At 36.2% G+C, this 23486-nt stretch overlaps 1 protein-coding gene across 1 annotated transcript in view; it reads left to right on the forward strand.

The window, feature by feature from the left end:
• The window catches only part of NTSR1 (neurotensin receptor 1), a 466932-nt gene extending 450679 nt beyond the window's left edge, over positions 1-16253 (forward strand). The window contains exon 4 of the mRNA XM_053716074.1: positions 16001-16253. Within this exon, the coding sequence (XP_053572049.1) occupies positions 16001-16253 (253 nt within the window). The remainder of the gene's footprint in view (positions 1-16000) is intronic.
• The last annotated feature ends 7233 nt before the right edge of the window (positions 16254-23486 follow it).

A 23486-nucleotide genomic window follows, 5' to 3' on the forward strand; every position in this document is an offset into this window, starting at 1 on the left:
TAGCTGTATATAAGCTTTCTTCTTTTTCATTCCTCCTTTGTTTTTGAAGTATAGCTAGAGAAGCTGCTTGCATTGTTTTATGTATTATTAAAAGTAAGCATTTAAAAGTGAGACAATAACAATTATACAAGATTTGAGCAAAGTACAAGCAAGGCAAGTAAACCATTGTTTCTATTTAGTCTCTAAATTGCTCTCTTTCTCATAACCACTCTACACCCCAATAGTTATTGGGCCATCTATTCTATCTTTTCAAATCAGTTCATAAGAGTTCCACATATTACTAAACTCACTTTACCCAACCTGCTCCAAAATTATATAAACCCTCTCAGTTCTGCAAACCTTTACCCAGTCTTCAGTCACTCTTATCTTGCTACTACTTGATACTAGTATTTGCTTGTGACTTCTGCCCCCAATCATGGACTTTATAACATTCAATGTCCCATTAATAACTTTAAAATAACTCATAAAACATAAAATGCATTGCTTGTCTATCCAAAGTGTGCATCCCTTTCGCTGGTACACTTTGGAATACTCACCAGGCCTAGTAACAGACAGCGAGGCGTTAATTAGTTCATTAGTTTCCTCACGTCTTTCTATGTGTAACTGCTACATATCACCCCTGGGTTTCCAACCTTTCTTCTTTACCACCTGGCTACCCTAGGTTTTCTCATCTGATACACCTGTCCCCATTCTTGGCGATTTCAACATCATTGTTGGCCCTCCCATTGCCCCAGCTTATTTTATCCTATGGTCTATCACACATCTTTAGCCAGTATTGTTCTTATCCACAGTTCACTAACTCCCCATTACTCATAATAATCTCTTTGCACTCAGCATCACTTCACCAGTCAACACAGTAGATTTGCATAATCAACAAATGCAAGATAACAAGACAATGCAATAGCACTTAGAGGCTTATTTAACAAAGGTCTGTCGGGCCTGATCCAACAGTGCGGATCAGGTTCGACAGACCTCGCTGAATGCGGAAAACAATACTCTCTCCGTATTCAGCATTGCACCAGCAGCTCTTGTGAGCTGCTGGTGCAACGCCGCCTGCAGATTTGTGGCCAATCGGCCGCCAGCATGGAGGTGTCAATCAACCCGATCGTACTCGGACAGGGTTATGGAGCAGCGGTCTTTAGGCTCGCCAGAAACACAGGCCCTCAAGCTCCATTCGGTTGTCCACCCTCTTTTTCTCCAAACCCACAACAGCCCTCTAGTGGTTCTCTTCCTATTTCCTTAACTTTGATGTCACAAAGTTCTGTTCTTGGCCCCCTTCTGATAAGACACAATTCTAGCTCTCTGCACCTAATCTACACTGCTCCTTAGCTTAAAGTCTCAAAAACCGCGCTCTTCCTAATTCCATCTTCATCAAATATTCTCACACCACAAATCTCAATAACTGTTTACAATACTGTGATCACTCCAACCTGTTTTGGGGTTATATTTGACTATCGTTTCACCACATACAATCTTTTGGACAGTTCTAATTGACTCTTTTGTCATATACCACTACGACTTTTGCAACTGCATCCTTTCATGTCAACCAAGCTACCATGTGTTCCCTCTGCAATCACTCATAAATGCCTGTGCCAAACTGATATTGCTTTAACATCACTCCTTATCTGCTGCACCACTCTACCAATCCCTCCACTGACTTTCTTTAGCCTCAACAATAAAATCCTAACGCTGGCATACCATACCTTGTAAAACACTGCTCCTTCCTATATCTCAGCCCTTGTCTGCAAATATTCTTCTAGCCACCCCTTTGCTCTGCCCAATGCCTAAATTGGTTATCCTCTTCTGTCACCTCTTTACATCCCCCTACAGGAAATTCCAGGAACTGTACCTATCAAGCTTTCAGAGCTTCAAGTGTTCCCTTAAAACACTACTATTTAGTAACACTTACAACCTATAAGAACCTTGTCCTTTAGCATATGAACTCATGAGCATTATTGTATTGTATATCACCTTTTTACAAGGTGACCTACATTAGGTGAAATCTCATGGGTAGTAACCTCTGCCCTTCTATAATTTTATAATTTATTTTTTGTAAATTGTGCTATAGCATAATACACCTATGTAATATTTCTGCAGAATATGTTGGTGCTTTACAAATAAATTATAATTACAACACTGAGTTTTGGCAGCTTATGCCAGTATGGGCTGCACATTTTTTATATTTCTTTTAAGTAATAAATCATGAAAACTGATTTCTGAATGGCCGTGAGAAATGTTCATTTACAGTAGGTTTATTTAGGTCCTTTCAAAATTGACAAGAGGCACACAGACACCTTACCAAACAATCAAAATGATATCAATGTGCAATGTAGCATCGTCTGTGTCAGTTTATTGAAGCAATTAGCAGATTATTAGCAGAAGCAGCACAATGTTTTAAAGTGTCTGCCACTGTGTTAAGTGGATTAAGAATTACTGAATCAATATTTATTTAAGTTCTCATGGATGGAGTGTCAAAGAAACAACGTTCTGCTTATAATTGTAGTAGTTATACAGCTGTAACACATTTACATAATTTACAATATCAGTCTGCTGAAATAATTCATTCTTGAAATGCACACATATTAATTGTAAATCCTAGGTTCTTCCTAGGTTCTTTCTTACTTGTGTAAACTTTTAGGTATTACATATTATTGTTAGCACATGAACATTATATTAAATGTACTTGGTGATGATTATCTATTGCATTCTTGTGCTGGGTTTTCTCCAGATTTACTAGTTCTTGGCCTCTTGTTATGATCCTTGGTTTACTTTTCTGCAGTCTTGAGTCTCCTTAAGAATTTATAGGTCCAGCCTTTCTGCAAGATTCATTGGTCTTGTCTATTTATAGGTTTTAGTGGTCAAGGGCCTTCTTAAAGGAATTGCAAAGCGTGGGTTTTGCTGTTTACAGTTTAATAGAATTTGCTATGTAATACATAGAATTTTGTTTAAGTTGTTTCTAATTTCTTCTATTTTTCTACTATTTTACTTATTGTTTACCTGCCACTCCACTAGTGCGAGTTTTTTTTTTTCTTCTTATTTTGATGTTTTGCACTGTTACCCAATCAGAAGAGAAGCCACACGGCTCTCTATTTTCTCTGTAGCTTCTATGAAATCATTTGTGCGGTCACATTTACTACTATGTATAGAGCGGGTGGGACCACTCCATACCTTCACTACACTACATAAAAGAAAATACAAGGGGGAGAAGTGAAAAACACACAACAGTGAAAGAAAAACTTTTTTTTTTTAAAACATAGGAAGTCACATTTATAAAAAAAAATAATAATGCAGCAGTTTAGTTCAATATTACATTTTGGGTATTCTGGTATGTTTACAACATTTTAATTTACTATCAATTTAATGCTTCTTTAATAGTTTACTTGAGGAAATGTTGTAATGAGAAAAGGAGAGAATCTGGAAGACTAGAAATGAACCGACTTTAGCAGCCAAGGATATAGAGAGGATAAGTTCTAGAATTAGTAGTATGGCTAGTTAACAGGTCAAGATGAAGACAATGGAGTGTCATACAGCATGTAATTGCAATTAGACACATCATGAAAATATAAATAGTATCTGAGGTGTAAATGAACCCAAGAAATATGCTTCCCATGAAACAGTATAGGAAGAGTGTAGCTGCTCCCATGATGCCACTTGGGGCAACAAAAAATGCAAGATCAGAGTAAAACAATAGATAGGTTATAGTAGATGAAACATACTTTGGGCAGGAAAATAAAAAATAAAATCTACTGGCAAGATTACATATGCGGCGTCGGCCTGCAAAAGCCGGTGACGCCGGTTTTTACGCGGTTTTGATGTCACATATACAGCGCCGCATATAAATGTCAACCACAATGTTTACTCCCATAAGCTAACACAGACCCGCTTCGCAAATCGGTATCACATATTCAGCGCAAGGATTTACGCGGCAAAAATGGAGAAATTTTACTCCAAGCTTTGCACTGAAAATGTAAGCACCGTAACTCCCGCAACTGCCTGAAAATATTAACTAACACCTAACACATGCGCAATTTCTATCTACCTCCTGAAAATAACTAACACCTAACCCATGTGCAATATCTATCTACCTATCAACCGCAAACCCCCACCGCAATTACTAATTAAGGATATTAACCCCAATCCACCATTAACCCACATCGCAATAAACCTAATAAAGTATATTGACCGCTAATCTGCCATTAACCCACATCGCAATAAACCTAGTAAAGTATATTAATCCCCTAATCCGCCATTAACCCACATCGCAATAAACCTAATAAAGTATATTAACCCCTAATCTGCCATTAACCTACAACGCAATAATCCTAATAAATCTATTAACCCCTAATCCGTCAAACCCCCACAACGCAAATAACTAACACCTAGATTACAAGTTTTGCGTTCGGGTTTTAACGCTGAAAATTTTTTAATTTTGGTGTTAAAACAGCACCGCAGCCATTACAAGTCTTGTCGGTATAGCTGTACCACAAGCCTTTTAGCCTGTAGCGCAACGCCAGTCCCGCACTCGTAAAAATTACGTTTTTTTCATGGGACTTCCATAACGCAGCCATTACGAGTTTTGCGGTGAGGCTATAAAGCTTGCATTGCAGCCTATACCAACAAGATCCGTTTCGCAATCTGAGAGCAGTAGTTATGAGTGTTACGCTACAAAACTGTTACATAAAACTCATAACTAAAGTGTCACAAAGTACACTAAACACCCATAAACTACTTATTAACCCCTAAACCGAGGCCTTCCCGCATCGCAAATACTATATTAAAGTTATTTACCCCTAATCTGCCGCTCCCGACTTCGCCACCACTAATAAAATGTATTAACCCATATTCCGCCGCTCCCCGACATCGCCGCCACTATACTAATGACTACGGCGTGGGATGCCGAAATACGTCAGCTTTAGTGACCACCATCCATGCTAACTTGTTGTTTGCTGTGCCGCAATGACTAAATTGCTGGGGCTGCTATGCATTACGTTTGCTTTTCATTTTACCTGCCAATAAAACTGTTTGCTCTTAAAACTTCAAGAAGTGCCGGATTCCTTCATTTCCTTGCTTTAAAGTTATTAACCCCTATTCTCCTACACCCCAACATCGCCCACACTATAATAAAGATATTAACTCCTATTCCGCCGCTCCCCGCCACCGCCACCACTATAATAAACCTATTAACCCCTAAACCGCAAGCCCCCCACAAGGAACTATACTAAATTAAACTATTAACCCCTAAACCAAAAGCCCCCACATCTCAATAAACTAATTTAAACTAGTAACCCCTAAACCTAACGCCCCTCTAACTTTATAATAAAATTACAATTTCCCTATCTTAAATTAAATTAAAACTTACCTGTCAAATTAAAAAAACTAAGTTTAAACTAACAATTAACTAAGATAACTATTAAACTAAAATTAAACTAACTACCAATTAAAGAAAACTAAAATACATCTTAAAAAAAATCCTAACACTACTATAAAAATTACAAAATATCTAATTACAAAAAATAAAAATTACTAAATTACAAAAAATAACAAACACTAACTTATGAAAAATAAGAAATGAAATTATCAAAATAAAAAAAGAATTACACCTAATCTAATAGCCCTATAAAATAAAAAAGCCCACCCAAAATAAAAAAAAAAACCTAGCCTACAATAAACTACCAAAAGCCCTTTAAAGGGCCTTTTGTAGTGCATTGCCCTAAGTTAAACAGCTCTTTTACCTGTAAAAAACACAGACTCCACAACAGTAAAACCCACCACCCAACCAACCCCCCAAAATAAAAAAACCTAACTCTAACAAAAACCTAAGCTACCCATTGCCCTGAAAAGGGCATTTGTATGGGCATTGCCCTTTAAAGGGCATTTAGCTCTTTTCCATTGCCCTGCAAAGGGCAATTAGCTCTTTTAAAAAAAGCCCAAACCCTAAACTAAAAAAAAAAAAAACACCCAAAAAAGTTTTAAAAATCCTAACACTAACCATAGAAGATCCACTTACAGTTCCTGAAGTCCGGACATCCAGGCAGCGAAAGGTCACTCTTCATCCAGATGGCTTCATCTTCATCCATCGTGGGACCGGCATCTTCTTCATCCCTGTGGAGGCGGAGCGGCGATGCACAGAGGCGGAGGTCCAAGGCGGAGCTCCAGGCGGAGGTCCAAGGCGGAGCTCCAGGCGGAGGTCTAGACAGAGGTCCATCGATCCAACGTGGAGGTCCTCTTCATGCGATTGTCCACCACACACTGAGGATTGAAATGCAAGGTATCCCTTTTATACTGGAGGTACCATTGCATTCCTATTGGCTGAAAAATTTGAATCAGCCAATAGGAATTAGGGCTGCTAAAATCCTATTGGCTGTTCAAATCAGACAATAGGATTTAAGCAGCTCTCATTCTATTGGTTGATTCAAATCAGTCAATAGAATGAGAGCTGCTTAAATCCTATTGACTGATTTTAACAGCCGGGAACAGGACCTTCTACGCTGGGTTTCAGGAACAGTGAGTACCTATTTGGGGGGTTAGACTTAGGCTTTTTTTTGGGGGGGTTGTTTTTTTTTAGATTAGGGATTTCTGGGCACTCTTAAAAGAGCTGAATTCCCTTTTAACAGCAGTAAAAAAAGCTGAATGCCCTTTTAAGGGCAATGCCCATATAAATGCCCCAATGGGTAGTTTATGATTTTTTAGTGTTAGTTTTTTTTATTTTGGGGGGTTTTGTGGGTGGGGGGTTTTACTGTTAGAGGGGGGGCTTAGTATTTTTGAAGGAAAAGAGCTGTTTAACTCAGGGCATTGCCCTACAAAAAGGCCCTTTTAAGAGCTATTTGTAGTTCAGTATTAGATATGGGGTGTTTTTATTTGGGGGAGGCTTTTTTATTTTCTTAGGGATTAGATTTTTTTTGATAATTTGGTTTATTATTTTATGTAATCTTAGACTTTTTTTATTTTTTGTAATCTTAGATTAATTTAAATTTAGTTTTTTTTTATTTTTAAGTAATGTTTGCTTTTTTATTTTAATTGTAACATTCACCTAGATTACAAGTTTTGAGCTAAACAGGGTGCGAAATCAACGCAAATAAAGTTGCGATATATTACCCCCCATAGCGCTGCCATTACGAGTTTCTAAAAAGCCTCCTTGTGCATGCGATATGGTGGCGTTAAGCTCCATACCGCACAAAGCCAAGGGCTGAGAATACGTGCTCGTGCAGGCTTTCCCCCATAGACATAAATGGGGAGAGAGTGTTAGGAAAAAACACCTTAAGTGCGGAATGAAAAATCACTGTAACGCAACCCCATTGATGTCTATGGGGGGAAAAAAGTTACGTTTAAACATAACATAAACCCCAAGTCTAAACACCCCTAATCTGCTGCCCCCGACATCACTGACACCTAAATACATTTATTAACCCCTAATCTGACACTCCCGACATCGCCGGCATTAATAAAAGTTATTAACCCCTATTCCGCTGCTCCCCGACATCGCCGCCACTATAATAAAGTTATTAACCCCTATTCCCTGCACCACAATATCGCCACCACTATAATAAAGTTATTAACCCCTATTCCCCGCACCCAACATTGCTGCCACTATAATAAAGTTATTAACCCCTTATTCCGCTGCTTCCCGACATCGCCACCACTAAATAAAGTTATTAAACCCTAAACCTTGGGCCCACCACACTGCAAAACACTTAATTAAACTATTAACCCCTAAACCTAACACCCCCCTAACTTTAAATTAAAATTACAATATAACTCTATTTAAATAAATAAAAACTTACCAGTGGGAAAAAAAAAACATAACATTAAACTATAAATTAATCTAACCTTACTATTCTAATAAAATATAAAAACTATCAATTAAAATATCTATATTACAAATTTTAAAAAACCTAACACTATGAAAAAAAATAAAAAATCTAAATTACAACAAAAAAAACAAATCCTGCGAAAAATGTAAAAAATCTAAGTTAACCAAAAATAATTGCCCTTTTTTCAGCGTTAAAAGCCGTCGTGCTCTAGGTGTTAATATTTTTTAATTTAGGTAAGTGGGTTAATTTAGGGGGCGTTATGTTAGGGGGCTTAGTAATTTAATTAGTTATTTGCGTTGTGGGGGGTTAGCGGATTAGGGGCTAATAGATTTATTAGGATTATTACGTTGTGGGTTAATGGCGGATTAGGGGTTAATATACTTTATTAGGTTTATTGCGATGTGGGTTAATGGCGGATTAGGGGTTAATATACTTTATTAGGTTTATTGCGATGTGGGTTAATGGCGGAATAGGGGTTAATAGTTTTAATAGGTAGTTTGCGATGTTGAGGTTTGCGGATTCAGGGGTTAATACTTTTATTAGGTAGTTTGTGATGTGTGTGAATGTCGGATTAAGGGTTACTAGTTTAATTAGGCATATTGCGTTGTGGGGGGTTGTCAGTTTTGGGGTTATAACTTTTATTATTAGTTCCAATGTGGGTTTGATGGCAGATATTGGGGTTTTACGTGTCGGGCTTATTTTTAGGAGGCGGGTAAGTCCTGAAATACCAGGCAATCCTTCACTGAACTACAGACACTGGAACTTCAGATGCACATTTTGGCCTTCTGTGGGCCTTGTCAGTGAAGTGCAGCCTATAGGCACAATGTGTCCACATCTACTCACCACCTCAGTTGCAGCTTTATTTAGCCCAAAATTTAGCTTCCATAAGAAAATAACTACTTTGTAAGGTATGTATTAATTAATCATGTTCATATGTTATTACATATAAAGTGTTTTTAAATATCTGAGCAACCTGTAGGCTAGCTCACAATCAAGATAAACATTGCACCAACACAGAATTACAAACCTGTTAAGACTTGAGAGTGATGAAAAGATAAGGTTATATGGAGATAACTTGATATGTCAAGGCACCTAATCTATGTAGCATAATCATGTCTGTACATAGTGATGGCTGCTGCACAGTTATTGCTACATTATTTATATCTAGTGAAAACCATAATTGCATGACAGCACCTACCCAAAAAATCCAATTAAAGCAAAAAAAAGATCATCCACCCCGATTCTGTCCCTATCACTGTAAAGCATATATGGGAATCAGTTCAAAATCACAATAAAGCAAAGCTTACCCGGCCCCCCATCACTAATATCTGTATACACAATCTTTGCTTACCAGTGTCAGTTACCGTTAATGGGATTTTAGTCGACCACATCTAATAACTCTAACCAAAATTATATCACCCCACCTCTTATAACCATAGCTGCAATTACTGGACCACCACCATAATCCCCCCTAACACCTAACAAGCTCCCCATGCCCCCCACTACAAACACCCCCTTAACTATATACATACCCACTTTATGTAAGACCTCCCTCCCATGACAACCTACCCTTCACAAGACACCTACATCACAAACCTCCTTATTACATGAAATCTTAGTCCATCTTAACCCCCCAACACGTATGCTGTCGGCATTTATTGATGTGCGGCGGACATGATCGGCTACAGCGGATCATGTCCACCCACACAATGATAAATCGGCCCCAAAAAATCTCCTTACATTAGTAGAGGAATCTTCTTTCTTAAGCATCCTATTGGCCATCAGCAATGAATCACCATGGTATGATAAATTAATAGTGACTAACCAGTCGAATGAGGGAAGAGTGGACATGCTCAATTTCTAATAGTTTGCCTGCCCATTCACAATTTTGATTGGTTTATTTATATAACAATCAAAATTCATTATTTTAGTTTTTATATAAATTGAAGGGATCCCTGGAGGCAGTCCATGGTCTGAGGCCTAGTACTGAAGAAGGAGGATCTACTGTTGCCCAGGATTTTAAGGGAGACCAAAGTGTTTTAATATAAAATTGTAATTAGCATTATGGCTACAGTTTTAAGAGATGAGAGAGAATGAGGTGTCTTAGTCACCAAGTGGTATAATTAGTTGAATGGAACAGGGCAGATACCTAACTTTCCATTGCAAATGAGAAGGAGACACCGAAAAGAGATGGATTTGGTAGAGAATGAATAGAAGAGAAGTTTGTTCTTATCATGTTGAGCATCATTGCCGAATGTCCCAACTAATCTTCCATGTTTAATATTAAATCATACAGATTGTGACCAAAAAAAAAAAGACACATTGAATTCTGACAAATGCTGATCAATGGAGACTTTAAGTTTGGCAAAAATATATATTTAACTATTTTTTACAACTAAAAATATACTGTAACAATTCAAACAGATTCCTCCCCTATTCGTGTTTGGTGTAGTCAATTCTTCCCCCTTGTTTATAACAGACTTGTTGGATGAGTGATAAGAACATTCCTGATAGGTGCAGCTGCTTGCTAAATAATTGAGCAATATATTTTCTAGCAGCATTTGCTAAGCTATTTAAAATGAACAGACAGTGAAAATGTTCCTTTGGGCCCTCAGAATTAAATTGCTTGGACTTCACTATATTGTTATTTGCCAAACCCAGTAGCAAGGTCAAGTTTTTCAATATAAAATGGATGGATGAGACCAAGAGCCTCAAAGCCAATCTCATGTTGTTAATTCAATTTTGCTTTCATTAAGTCTGCTTAAAAGCACAATTAATTGCAATGCTTTCAATATTTCCTGCCATGGGATTAGGGCAGAGAGACAAATTTCTGTGCTTGGGGAATAAATGTATACAGCTTTTAAGTGGTGTAATATTTATTTATCTGTATTACTATATGCATAATTTCAAGAGTATCACCGTGTTGTTTAATTAGAAATTTACATCTCCTCCATGGCGTGCAAATATGCCTCAGAGCTCCGTGACATTGATGGATTTAATCCAAATGCACTGAGATGAACTCTGCACGCAAAACATGACAAAATTTGTGCCAAAATATCCTAAAAAAAAAAGAGTTTATTTTGCACCACTGAAACAGCAACCCTAAAGCAAATCTTGTTTAATAATTATTTTGCAAATGTTATTTATTTTTAAACAATTTTTATTAGGTTTTTAGGTTTTCACAAAAAAGAAAAACATTTACAAAAGTCGTTGCACAGAAATTGTAAATAAACGACTTGCAGGATAATTTGTAGCTGTTACAGGCAAAATAAATATACATTCACCAAAGCTGTTAGGCTCATCTCACAAGTGTTGTTACATGTTATTGCTTATTTAAGAAAACAAGGATTGATTTATCCAGTTATAATTATATTGAGTGTATTTATCTAGCTGAGCGATTTTGTGAGGTAAAGTATTAAGTATGCCTATTTTGCCTGTTATGTGGGGTAGACTTGTGTGCGATTGAAAAAATCGATTTGCTTTGTTTCGCTTCGGGTCGTAAAAAAAAATTTGGTTCGAGACCTTCGTAATAATTCAATATGTGTATTCGGTTTTGGGATTTATCCGTGTCCTTCCGAATTTTGAAATTCGTATTCATTCGAAACGTTACTGAATTATTATTAATGTCGGACCGAATCGTTATTACGGACCGAATCATTATTTCTTACTAATGTTCCGGCCGAAAAAAATTATGTTAAACCACCGCCGCCGCCACCCACGCCACCACTAAATAAAGCTATTAACGCCTAAATCGCCGTCCCCCCACATCACTAACACTACCTAAACCTATTAACCCCTAAACCACCACCCCCGCACATCGCCGACACTAACTAAATCACAAAGTAAAGTTATTAACCCCTAAACCGCCATTCCCCGTCATCGCCGACACTAACTAAAACTATTAACCCCTAAACCACACCCCCCCACATCGCCAACTCTACATAAACCTATCAACCCCTAAACTGCTGTTCCCAAACATCACCAACACTAACTAAACCTATTACCCCTAAACCACAGTTCCCCAACATCACCGACACTAACTAAACCCATTAACCCCTAAACCGCACCCCCCACATCGCCAACACTAACTAAACCTATTAACCACTAAACCACCGCCCCCCACATCGCAATAACTATTAGTTATATTGTAGCTAGCTTATGTTTTTATTTCACAGGTAAGTTACTTTGTATTTAGTTTTAAATAGGTATACTATTTATTTAGTTAATAATTTTAACTTTAATTTAGGTCTATTTTTAATTATGTTAAAGTTAGGGGGTGTTAGGTTTAGGGTTAGGGTTATGGTTAGGTTTAAAGTTAGGGGGTGTTAGGTTTAGGGGTTAATATAGTTTAATTTAGTTTGTTGCGATGTGAGGGCCAGCGGTTTAGGGGTTAATAGATTTAGTTAGTGTTGGCGATGTGGCGGGGTGCGGTTTAGGAGTTAATAGGTTTAGTTTGTGTTGGCGATGTGGGGGTGCGGTGTAGGGGTTAATAGGTTTTGTTTGTGTCTCCGATGTTTGGGAACAGCAGTTTAGGGTTTAATAGGTTTAGTTTGTGTCGGCGATGTTTCAGAACAGCGGTTTAGGGTTAATAGGTTTATTTAGTGATATAGTTAGTGTCAGCAATGTCAGGGAATGGCGGTTTAGGAGTTAATAGGTTTAGGTAGTGTTGGGGATGTGGGGGGTGCGGTTTAGGGGCCAATAACTTTATTTAGTGGCGCCGATGTTTGGGAACGGCGGTTTAAGGGTTAATATGTTTAGTTTGTGTTGGCAATATTTTGGGATGGTGGTTTTAGGGGTTAATAGGTTTAGTTAATGTCGGCGACGTCGGTGAATGGTGGTTTAGGGGTGAATAGCTTTATTATAGACTTAGAGTTAGTGTCTGGGAACTGTGGTTTAGAAACAATTAAAAATTATGAATATGAATAATGAATCCGACCATTTGGAAACTAATTTATTCATTTTCTGAATTTTTCTGAATTTTTTGGGATGTGCCTATTCGGAAATTCGGATGCATTCGAATCTCCGAATCAGGCGAATTCCGAATTTGTCCAAAACAAAACGCACATGTCTAATGTGGGGTCGTAATCTATGTAGGTTTCTAGAAGAGGCCTCAGAGTACATAATCCAAGGTTCCCAGATCAAAAGAAAGTGGTCCTTTTTTGCTAGTAAGTCTGCTGAAATGCTGGACATTTGATAAATGTATTCAATCTTACGGATGATCAGGGAAAAATAAGGAACCCCTTTCTTCCAACATCTGGCGATACACAATCTAACTGCAGTGCAAATGGTCATAGCAAGCTTACTGTTAAACTGTGATAAACCTCATATGTTGTCATGTATCAGAGCCTGCGAAGGGGTGAGGTCAATTTGTATATTAAAGATGATAGTTACAAATTCAGAGGCTTGGGGCCAAATCTGTGCTACATGCCGACATTGCCACCACATGTGAAAACGTGTTCCTCTTTCCCCACGACCTCTTAAACATAGCTCACTAACGGCCCTTTTACTAGCAAATAGTCGCGTTGGGTGAAGAAGATACCATGTATAGACAGTTTTTAGAAAGTTTTCTTTTAGATTAGCATAATGGAGAAAGAGCAGCCTCTCTGTAGCTTGGATATCCAGTTTTATTTAGAGAATTATTAAACAAATAACATGTATTTTAGGCTGCTGGGAAAATTATTAGAGGGCACTCTTGGCTCTTTCAAAATCGGTTTCTAAATCTGGCAAAGTTAAAGAGGCATTAAACAAAACAACTTCAGACTAACAGCTGATTGTTTTGACTTTTGCTCTATTGGAGGACTGTGACACACCCATATATCTCAACTTTCACTTTATTCATCCCAGGACCAGATGTCTTGTCAGTCAGTAATCAGGGTGTGGGTGCTTGACAATGTTATATGGTGTGGAGTTGGGTTGTCCTGCATGTATGCAGTATATGGGATGTGTGCAGTCAGCAGACCTTTGGTCCAGGAGGTATGTGTCCAGATATTTATGGATAGGGTTAAGGTGATCCCCAGTTTTACTTTGTTCTGTGGGACAATTAGTAGTTCTGCACACTCCACAAACATAAAAAATAAATATTTATGTCATTACTTTGGTACAGGATCATTTATTTTCCAAACAACAAAAACTGTAATATACTTTAACATTCTGTAAAGGGATATTTTTTTCTTTCATGATTCAGAGACAGCATGCAATTTAAACAACTTTCCAATTTACTGTTTTGTTCTACTTGTTAAAAAAAGCATTCCCAGGAGCTGCTGATTGGTGGCTGCAAATATATATATATCATTGTATTTGCTCCCCCATGTGCATTGCTGTTTCTTCAACAAATAATGCCAAGAGAATAAAATAAATAAGATAATATAAGTAAATTGTAAATTTTATTAAAATGGCATGCTCTATCTGAATCATAAAAGAAAAAATGTGGGGGGACAATGGTACATATTTGGTGGCAATGTGACAAGATAACACCTTTCTGGAGATCAGTAGAATTTCACCTAAAACACTTTATGGATAACGACTTCACCTTAACCCCTACATTATTGTTAAATCTAAGACCGGAGAACCAATGTAAAATAAGATCCACACTGTTGACAATATGCTTAAGCAGTGCGAAAGCCTTAGTAGCACAAAACTGGAAATCCCTCTTAGTCCCATCTAGCCAACAATGGCTATCAAAAGTTTCAGAAACCATACAACTAGAACAATACGGTTATTACAGACGCAACCAACTAGATCTATTCCTAGACGTCAAGTTTTATTGGGAATCTATCCTTAATACACTCAACGCTTAATAATACCTTTAAATTGGGAGACACCCAGACTAAGGCTAGGACCTGATACTGAGATAAGATAGACATGCAGAACACTGCCAAGAAATTAGCTAAATTCCTTTGACACAATGATAGTAAGTGGCTTGACCACCTTATAAACACAACATTCAGTTTCCAGTTGTTACTTTTATTTTCATGTTATAGTTTGACAAGTTATTCCTATCTCTCTATGTTAAAACCCAACTGTAAGGTTTCCCCCCTATTATTACCCCCCTTTGTCCACACAAGAACTTTGTATACTCAGTCTCATAAAGAGATGGCGAAGGACACTAAAGAATGGACTGAGAAATACAGACTCATCGAACCATTGTACGAAATGTCTAGTGGAAACCCTTTGTATTATTGTATTATCTAAATGGAAAACCAATAAAAACTGTTTTTGAAAAAAAAAAAAAAAATGTGGGTTGAATAACTTTTTAAGATGTAACAATGAAGGACAATAATGTTGTTTCATAAGAACTTGTACTCTTACTCAGTTACAAAGTAAATGGTTGATTACTTAACCACCCCTAGCCAATTAAGAGGTTTTACTAGTTAGAGTATGGGTCTTGTAGCTGTAGGAAAGTGATTAGTTTAAGAGTTTTAACACTTCCAAGGCCCTGCCATATTTCTCTCCTGAACACTGCACCTAAAAGCATAGTTAGCCTTTTCAGATTAAACTACACAGTTGCTGTATGGTTTCTTATTGAAATGACTATCCCTAAAACAAATACATATAACAAATACCCTTTTTTTCCAATTATAAGAATCTTCAGTACACATTGGTCTTGTTTAAAGCAGAGGCCAAAAGAAAAAAAATAATCTAAGATCACAGCTTAAAACAGAATGTTTGATTTATATTTACAATGAATGCTGTAATAGTTTTCCTATTGGGAGTTTGCTAGCAGCAAAGCTATTGTGATAAACTCACAGCCTCCTTCACAGCCTCTTCAGTCTAATCTCTTATTAGCGCAGCATTACGAAAGAGTGAGTTTACGTACTTTTCCTCTTTAGTTTTGGGATTGTTTAACAGTGAATCACTGTCTTCTGCCCTCTACTTTCACTGACCAAGAATGTTCCTTAGTTTAGTCTGCAGTATGTAATCAGCATAATTTGTTTAAAAGAACCAAAAAACCTCAAACAAACGTCAACATATATCTTTGTTAGATCATATCTATATATTAAATGTAATCTGTAAACCATTCATCTGATATATTCTGTAATATGTGTTAATTTATACATGAAGATAATGCGTACTTGAGTGTATGTAAATATTATATTTTTTGTTAAATAGATAACTCAAGTAAATGATTATATGACAATGTGTATTTTATTGTAGAACTTAATTTGTTCCATTTTTTTTTATCTCCCCAGTGAATTGCACGACTTCTACCATTACTTCTACATGATGACCAACGTTTTGTTCTACGTCAGCTCCACCGTTAACCCTATCCTCTACAACCTGGTATCTGCAAATTTCCGGCAGATATTTGTATCCACACTTAGTTTTTTGTGCCCGCCATGGAGGAGGAGGAAAAGGAGTCCACACTTCACTAGGAAATCTAATAGCATCTCAAGTACAAATCACACCTTTTCTACCCAAATCTCAAGGGAGACTCCTTACTGAGACTTGAGAACTGCTTGATGTTCATGGAGTCTTCTTCACACAAAGCAGTGTCACTGTCTTAAATCTTGCTTATAATATTGTTGGGTATGTCAATGCGAGTAGCTGTTTTCCAAATATCTCAATCTCTCTGAGGATCAACATGTCTTTTGTGCCTAATCCTAGTCATATTGCTGCCATACTAGTCCGAAATCGTTCAAGAAGTCCTGTGTTTCATAAAGTCTTAAGGATTATAAGGATGATCATGGCTCCAATTAAATCATTGTCAGCTCAATGCAGAGTATATATAGATTTATTTTAAGTCTGCTTGGCAGATTTGACTAATCTTATCCTTGATTACTTTTTTTGTATCTTATAGACCCAATTAGGTACTGTATGTTACTCACAAATGGATTTAAATATATTCAAATATGCCACTAATGCGGTCTGTGAGTGACACTGCACTAAACAAAAGTGAAGCTCAAAAGAAACTGAGAATAAGCTTCATTTAAAGCCCTACAGTTTAAAGCATTGGAGCATCTTTGCGGACATTTCTAAATTTGCATAACATATTTATTAAGGAACAGAGTTTCTGTATGAAGACAAATATAAAGAAAGGAGTTTTATTCTTTGATCCACAAGACCACTACCTATGGATATTATATTGATTTGCAATGTTTATACACTGTAAGTTATTTCCCTGAAACTCAGTTTGGTACAAATGACTCAATACCACTCTCCCATACCACAGCCATCAGGGTTCTCCCTCAAAATGCCAGTACATTTAATTTATAAGGATATATCAACAGAGTTATTATGAAAAAGTATCCATGTAAATAACCCCAAATTACATTTCAAAGTAATAGACCATAAATGTGGACCACTGACTTTCTCATCTTCTCAAGGTCTTGCAATGTTCAGACAGATGGTGACAGAGAATTTACTCTCCAGCTGCTCTATAAATGATAAATGCTCATAACTCTGCCTTACGGGCATCTGCAACTGTCAGGAAAGCGAACATACAGCCTGTGTTCGGGTTTATTACAGACAAATACTTGAAAACTGAGATAGAAGATACACTCTGCAAGGAGATCGCTCACTGAAGGGAGAATGAGAACATGAAATGCCAATATGTAAATAGGATATATTAAAGGTGACAGGGGAAGTGGTGAGAAGCACAAATATGAAAAAACAGACAAAGGCCACAAAAAAAAAGAATTCGCGCTTTAAAAGGGACATAAAACCCAAATGTTTTCTTTCATTATTCTGATATAGAATACAGTTTTTAAAAAGTTTCCAATTTACTTTTATTATTCAATTTGCTTCTTTCTCATGCTATTCTTTGTTGAAGAGATACCTAGGTAGGTAGCGTACACGTGCCTGAAGCTCTACAGGACAGGAAATAGTGCTGCCATCTAGTGCTCTTGCTCATGTATACCATTGTTGCAAAATTGTTGCCATAGAGTGCTGCCGACACGTGCTCACTCCTGTGCTTTCATCTCTGCTTTTCAACAAAGGATAACAAGAAAACAAAGACAATTTAATAACAGAACTAAATTGGAAAGTTGTTTAAAATTGTGAGCTCCATCTGAATCATGAAAGAACATTTTTGGGTTTAATGTCCCTTTAATAAAGTAACCTATTACGTGCGCATAAGTTATCATCACATGTGCACTATAAACACCTTTATCTGTTGCTAAGTTACATGTTCCACTGGACATTTGCAATATTTTTTTCTTGTTTCACACAAATGTCATTATATCATCAAGTCATTTATTATTCATTGAGTTTGTTTATTATTACAGGTGTGCATAAGAGGAGCATTTGTTTTCCTTTCAGAAGGAAATGACACATTTCAGTTTGGTTAGACACTGCCTCATTCCTACGTTGAATTTCAGCCAATAGGGATTATATCCTTGAGACCCGCACACTGGAAATAGAAAATGTAATTGAACTGATGAAAGTTACGTTATTCTAGTTGTTGTGAGATGGCTATAAATATTCAGAAATTGAATGTAACCTAGAAGGCACAAGGAATCCTGATTGCATCATTCAAAATCACTAGTTTTTTTTAATGACCGAAAATAAAACCAGAGGAAATCAAATGTAGTAATATAAAAATATATATATACCTTAAATTATGAGAAACAGACAGGCAAAGTATTAGACAGAGAGATGAGAGGAAGAAAAGATATTGTCAAGAAAGAGGAGTATATTTAAGGTTAGGGAGAGAATAAGGGCACCCAAATTTTTTTAAAGAAAATTAATAAAGTGAGTAAAATTGCTGGTGAATGGCCAATTAGTTTGAAAAGTTTGATCACTGTTTTTTTTCGGGCTTATTTTAGGAACCCTTTTCCTACTGAACAATTAACGTACGGGAAATTCAAAATTATACTTTTAAGGGATATAAAACAGGCTGTTTCATTGTTGTAATAAAAAAAAACACTAAGTGGTGGGTTATACTTTAATAAATCATTACAATATGTATTAAAATTCATAATTTTAAAAGGACTTAAAAATGTTTAACTTAATTTGTACAGTGTCTATTACTTCCTGTCACAGCCCCACAAGGGGGTTGAGGTCTCTACTGGAAGGCATATCTAGCTTTCATAAATCTTCTAGAGTAACTTAAGCTGTCTTAGTGTAGAGTTTAGTGAATGCAAGAGAAATAAGTAGACCGTTTGCCCATGTTCAGAAGAGGCAGAATGCAACTTATAGGGACATGAAACCCAATTTTTTTCTTTCCTGGTTTAGAAAGAGCATGTCATTTTAAACAACTTTCTAATTTACTTCTATTATCTAATTTGCTTCATTCTCTTGATATCTAGATATGCTCAGTAGCTGCTGATTGGTTGCTGCACATAAAGGCCTTGTATGATTGGCTCACACATGTGCATTGCTATTTCTTCAACAAAGGATATCTAAAGAATTGAGCAAATTAGATAATAGAACTAAATTGGAAAGTTGTTTAAAATTGAATGCCCTATCTGAATCATGAAAGTTTAATTTTGACTAGACTGTCCCTTTAAGTTCTCAACATGTCAGCTCTCTCATATCACTGAGAGCAATGTCTACAGCGAGAATTTGTGCTTACTTTGCAAGAAAATATGTAGGTTGTTTGCTGTTTTTAACACAACCTGTTTCTTTTTATGTTTACTTTGATTTAACATATTTTTTTTACTAAAGGAGCACTGTTTTATATCCCTTTAAGGATATAAAGGAATGTCTGCATTAATTGTGACATATTTTGAAAGTATGAGTGAAGATATCATTACACACTGAATTTCTCAATTGTTTATAACCTTTGATTGCAATGACATGACTGAAATTTTGTTGTTTGTTCCTATATTTTCAAGTAATTTGTTAAATACAAGTTATTGTTCTTTAATGGGACATAAAACACAAACATTTTCTTTCATAATTCCGATATACCATACCAATTTTAAACAACTTTCTAATTTACTTCTTATATCTAATTTGCCTAGTTATTTTGGTATCCTTAGTTGAAAAGCATACCTAGGTAGGCTTAGCAGCTGGGAGCTAGCTGCTGATTGGTAGCTACACATATACCGTCTTTTCATTGGCTTAACTATGTGTTCAGCTAGCTCTCAGTAGTGCATTGCTGTTTATTTATATATATATATACGAAATAAAAGAACCAAAATTGATAATAGAAGTAAATTAGAAAGTTATTTAAAAATGTGTGCTCTATCTGGATCATGAAAGAATAAAATTGTGTTTTATGCCCATTTTAGTATGGGGAGAATGTAGGGTAATGGTTTATACATAGTAAATGCACTTGCATGGTAAAATAAAAAATATAATATAACATGTGCATACATTTTATTTCTAGAATATGCCTTGTACCCATTTGCTGTATTTGTTAGATGCATGCACAGTTTGTGCCATATGTAAAAATACAAACTTTTTAGAAACGGAACAGATTTGAGGAACTCATTTTGTTTTATTGTTAGACAAATGTATAAGTATGGCACTGTAAAAAGACCCACATCCAGAGAATGTAGCAATGACATCTTAAAATGTCATTTATAATATTATCAAGGAAAGATTATTTTGCATACAAATGGACCAAAGTATGATTGGCTATGTGCAGTTGTTGAAAAAATGGAAAACAACTAAAGAACTTCCCAAAAGCCGGTATAGCTTAGTGGATAAGGTGATTTACTTATTTAGCCAGTGCCACAGGTTCAAGCCTTATTGATAACACTTTTATGCTTCTCATACATTTGTGAAAACCCCTAAATCTGCAAAGACATGTTCAGCTTAAAATGCCATGCTAGGCAGACTATGAATGTCATTAGCTATGGACTGTACTAATATACATAGGTTTAATGTCTTTGTGATTAGGAAACATGATGCTTTTTTTTTACCACGTTTATCCTTTCTCACTGCATTATGTTCTCAATAATATATAAATATTGAACATGTAAAACATTTAATGTAAAACAACTAAAACTAATATATATATAAAGCTGGTTCTTGTAGGGTATCTATGTGGAGTATGACCTATTAAGTTTACAATACACTTTTTTCACTGACAGAAAATAAATATATAAGAAACTTGCAAAAGCAAGAAAACATGTAATGAAAACATTTCAGTTTAATTTGTAATTGATACAAACTGAGCCTTTATATCAGCCCCATGTGTTCTCCAGTTACCTTCTCTATCCCCTGCAAAATTATGTATCCCAGAGAGCTTCATTACTTTCTATGAAAGGCACCTCTCATTTCTCTGGGACTTCCAGGTTCCCCCCTTTTTCTTATAGAATTCAGTGAGTTTAGCCCCTGTGAAGTCTGATCTATAATTTATCTGCAAAACTAGCTAGAGAATCTTTGCTTATTGGGCCCATAGAATGTAATGAACCCCTCTGGGAAACTGAAGCTGTCAGTTTTTCAGTTTTATCTTAAATAGAAGAAATACAAAGTGCAATGTTATTTGTAAAAAATACATGTAAATATACAATGTATGATCCTAATTTCTTAAGGTTACACAGAAACTGTGAAAGTAATCATAATTTATAAAATCACAATCTTAAATACACTGCCATATACAAAATAAAATAGAAAGTGCAAAGTTTAAATGTAATAAAACTCAATCTGACATGTATAGTAATATAAAATACAACGCACAAAGTGTAAATGCAGAAGAACTCATGTCATGCAGTGTTATATTGTACTGGGCTTGTCTCACATACAGAAATACAGAGAATGTACCTTGGAGACGTATTGCAAAGTCTGCATTTTAAGAATTTCACTAGAGATCTTGCAGTGCTGGAGGATCATTTTAGATCATCTCACCTGAGCGGAGAGCCTCAGATCATCAGGCCCTCAAAGAGAGCGTGCTTTTTACAAAATGTTTTACAATTACAATTTATGTATATTACCAAATGTAACTATTTCTCAGGAGCGTACACCGCTTGAACACTATGGGCCCCATTTACTAAGGCCGTACGGACAAGGTTTTCAACTTGAGAACCTGTCTGCACAGCTTTTTATCTACCGTGCAGCAGACCCTGTACTTTTGCTGCCCGGATGTATCACTACACACTCGCTTTAGTGTGTAATGCCGCCCCCTTCTGGACCTGTTAATCATCCCGAGCAAGCGTGCTCTGAGTGATTTCTCTCGCCAACTCAGAGGTGGCAGAGAGTGTAAGAAGCAGTGGTCTGGTGACATATACTTCTTACATTGCAGGAAGCCGACTCACATGTGCTTACGCTGCTGCATATATTGAGCCCTATACATGTTTATCATTCTTGTAAACACTGTGAGCATATAGTGCTAAAGACACATGTACGCTCTTGAGACTACCTATGTATGCTCTCATGAAAAAATATAAGTTTATAGCAATGGACACAAAGGGAAAGATGAACATTTGATATAAGAAAGAAAATTGATTTTTTTTTTTAATTGAGTGCTGTAACTGAATCACTGAAGTTTAATTTTGACTTGCATGCCCCTTTAACCAGTGAGGACCCTGTCCCTATGGCTGAGTTGTGCAGAAACATGTATTTCCTGTTTTAAAATCAATTTAATTAGATTACACAAATTTTTATTTCATACAAGTGAACTATTAAAGTGACTGTAAAGTATAAAACAATATTGTGCTGTATATAAATGTAATCTTTAAAATAGGGGCACTTTCATTTATTAAAATTTTGAAAGATGCTTTGTTTTAAAATATTTCCCTCTTATTTATGGTAAACAAACCGCAGTTCCTCCGTCCACATCTCCTACCTTCTTTAGCATATCGATGATGAATCCGTCTTCCTCCTATCGTTGCATGCTCCCTTTGGCGTCCATCTCGTGGGGCACGCACAGATTGGAGGAAACGGCGGTATGTTTACCATAACTAAGAGGGAAATATTCTAAAACGAAGCGTCTTTCAAAATTTTAATAAATGATCGTGCCCCTGTTTTAAAGATTACATTTATATACTGCCCAGTATTGTGTTATACTTTAAGAATCCTGATGAAATAGAAAAATGCTTTTACATATACAGGCTTTTAGTCTCTCTGGTTATATTCTTCTATACATGCAAATAAAAAAATGTATTTAGATTTGAAGCTTTATATCTCCAATTATACTGAACAGATTGAATCTCTTTTTTGATCAATCTCACAAACAATATCATAAAAATTATTGAGATAGTCTGCAGTCTGATTGTTTTCCTTTTGGGTAAATGGTGGGGGGGGGGGGTCACTTAAATTAATATTGTTGCTGCAATCAAAAATTTTAAGCATTTGAATTTTAAAAAAAATTGACTTTTATAATTAAATCTTTGTTTTTTAATCTATCCAAAATAAATTATTTAAAAGACCATGTTTCTTCTTATGCCACATTTAGTAAAATAATGAGTTCAGTGTAAATGCAGCATACGATTCTAAAACATATACAGCTCTGGAGATTTTCCTTTACTGCTTGATCAACTGCATATTGATGAAAAGGGCTGTGAAGGGAAATAGCGGTGGAAGAATAAAATGGCACAAACAAAACAGACCCAATGTATTTTATCCGACTGTTCTGTTCTTTTCATGCTACGGAAAATAATGATACACGTTTACATGAGGCCATAAGCATGCAAAACAGAAAAGTCATTTTCAGAACAGCTTGAGCTAAAAAAATAAATAAATAAAAATAAAAATCAATTTGTGCCAGTTTTGCATGTTTATATATAGACCTCTTAGTGTTAATCGGTCGCTTTAACAATGATTACCAATACAGCTCTGCAAGTACAT

The sequence above is a fragment of the Bombina bombina genome, chromosome 1 (assembly GCF_027579735.1).
Source record: "Bombina bombina isolate aBomBom1 chromosome 1, aBomBom1.pri, whole genome shotgun sequence".
In the NCBI taxonomy this organism is placed as follows: Eukaryota; Metazoa; Chordata; class Amphibia; order Anura; family Bombinatoridae; genus Bombina; species Bombina bombina.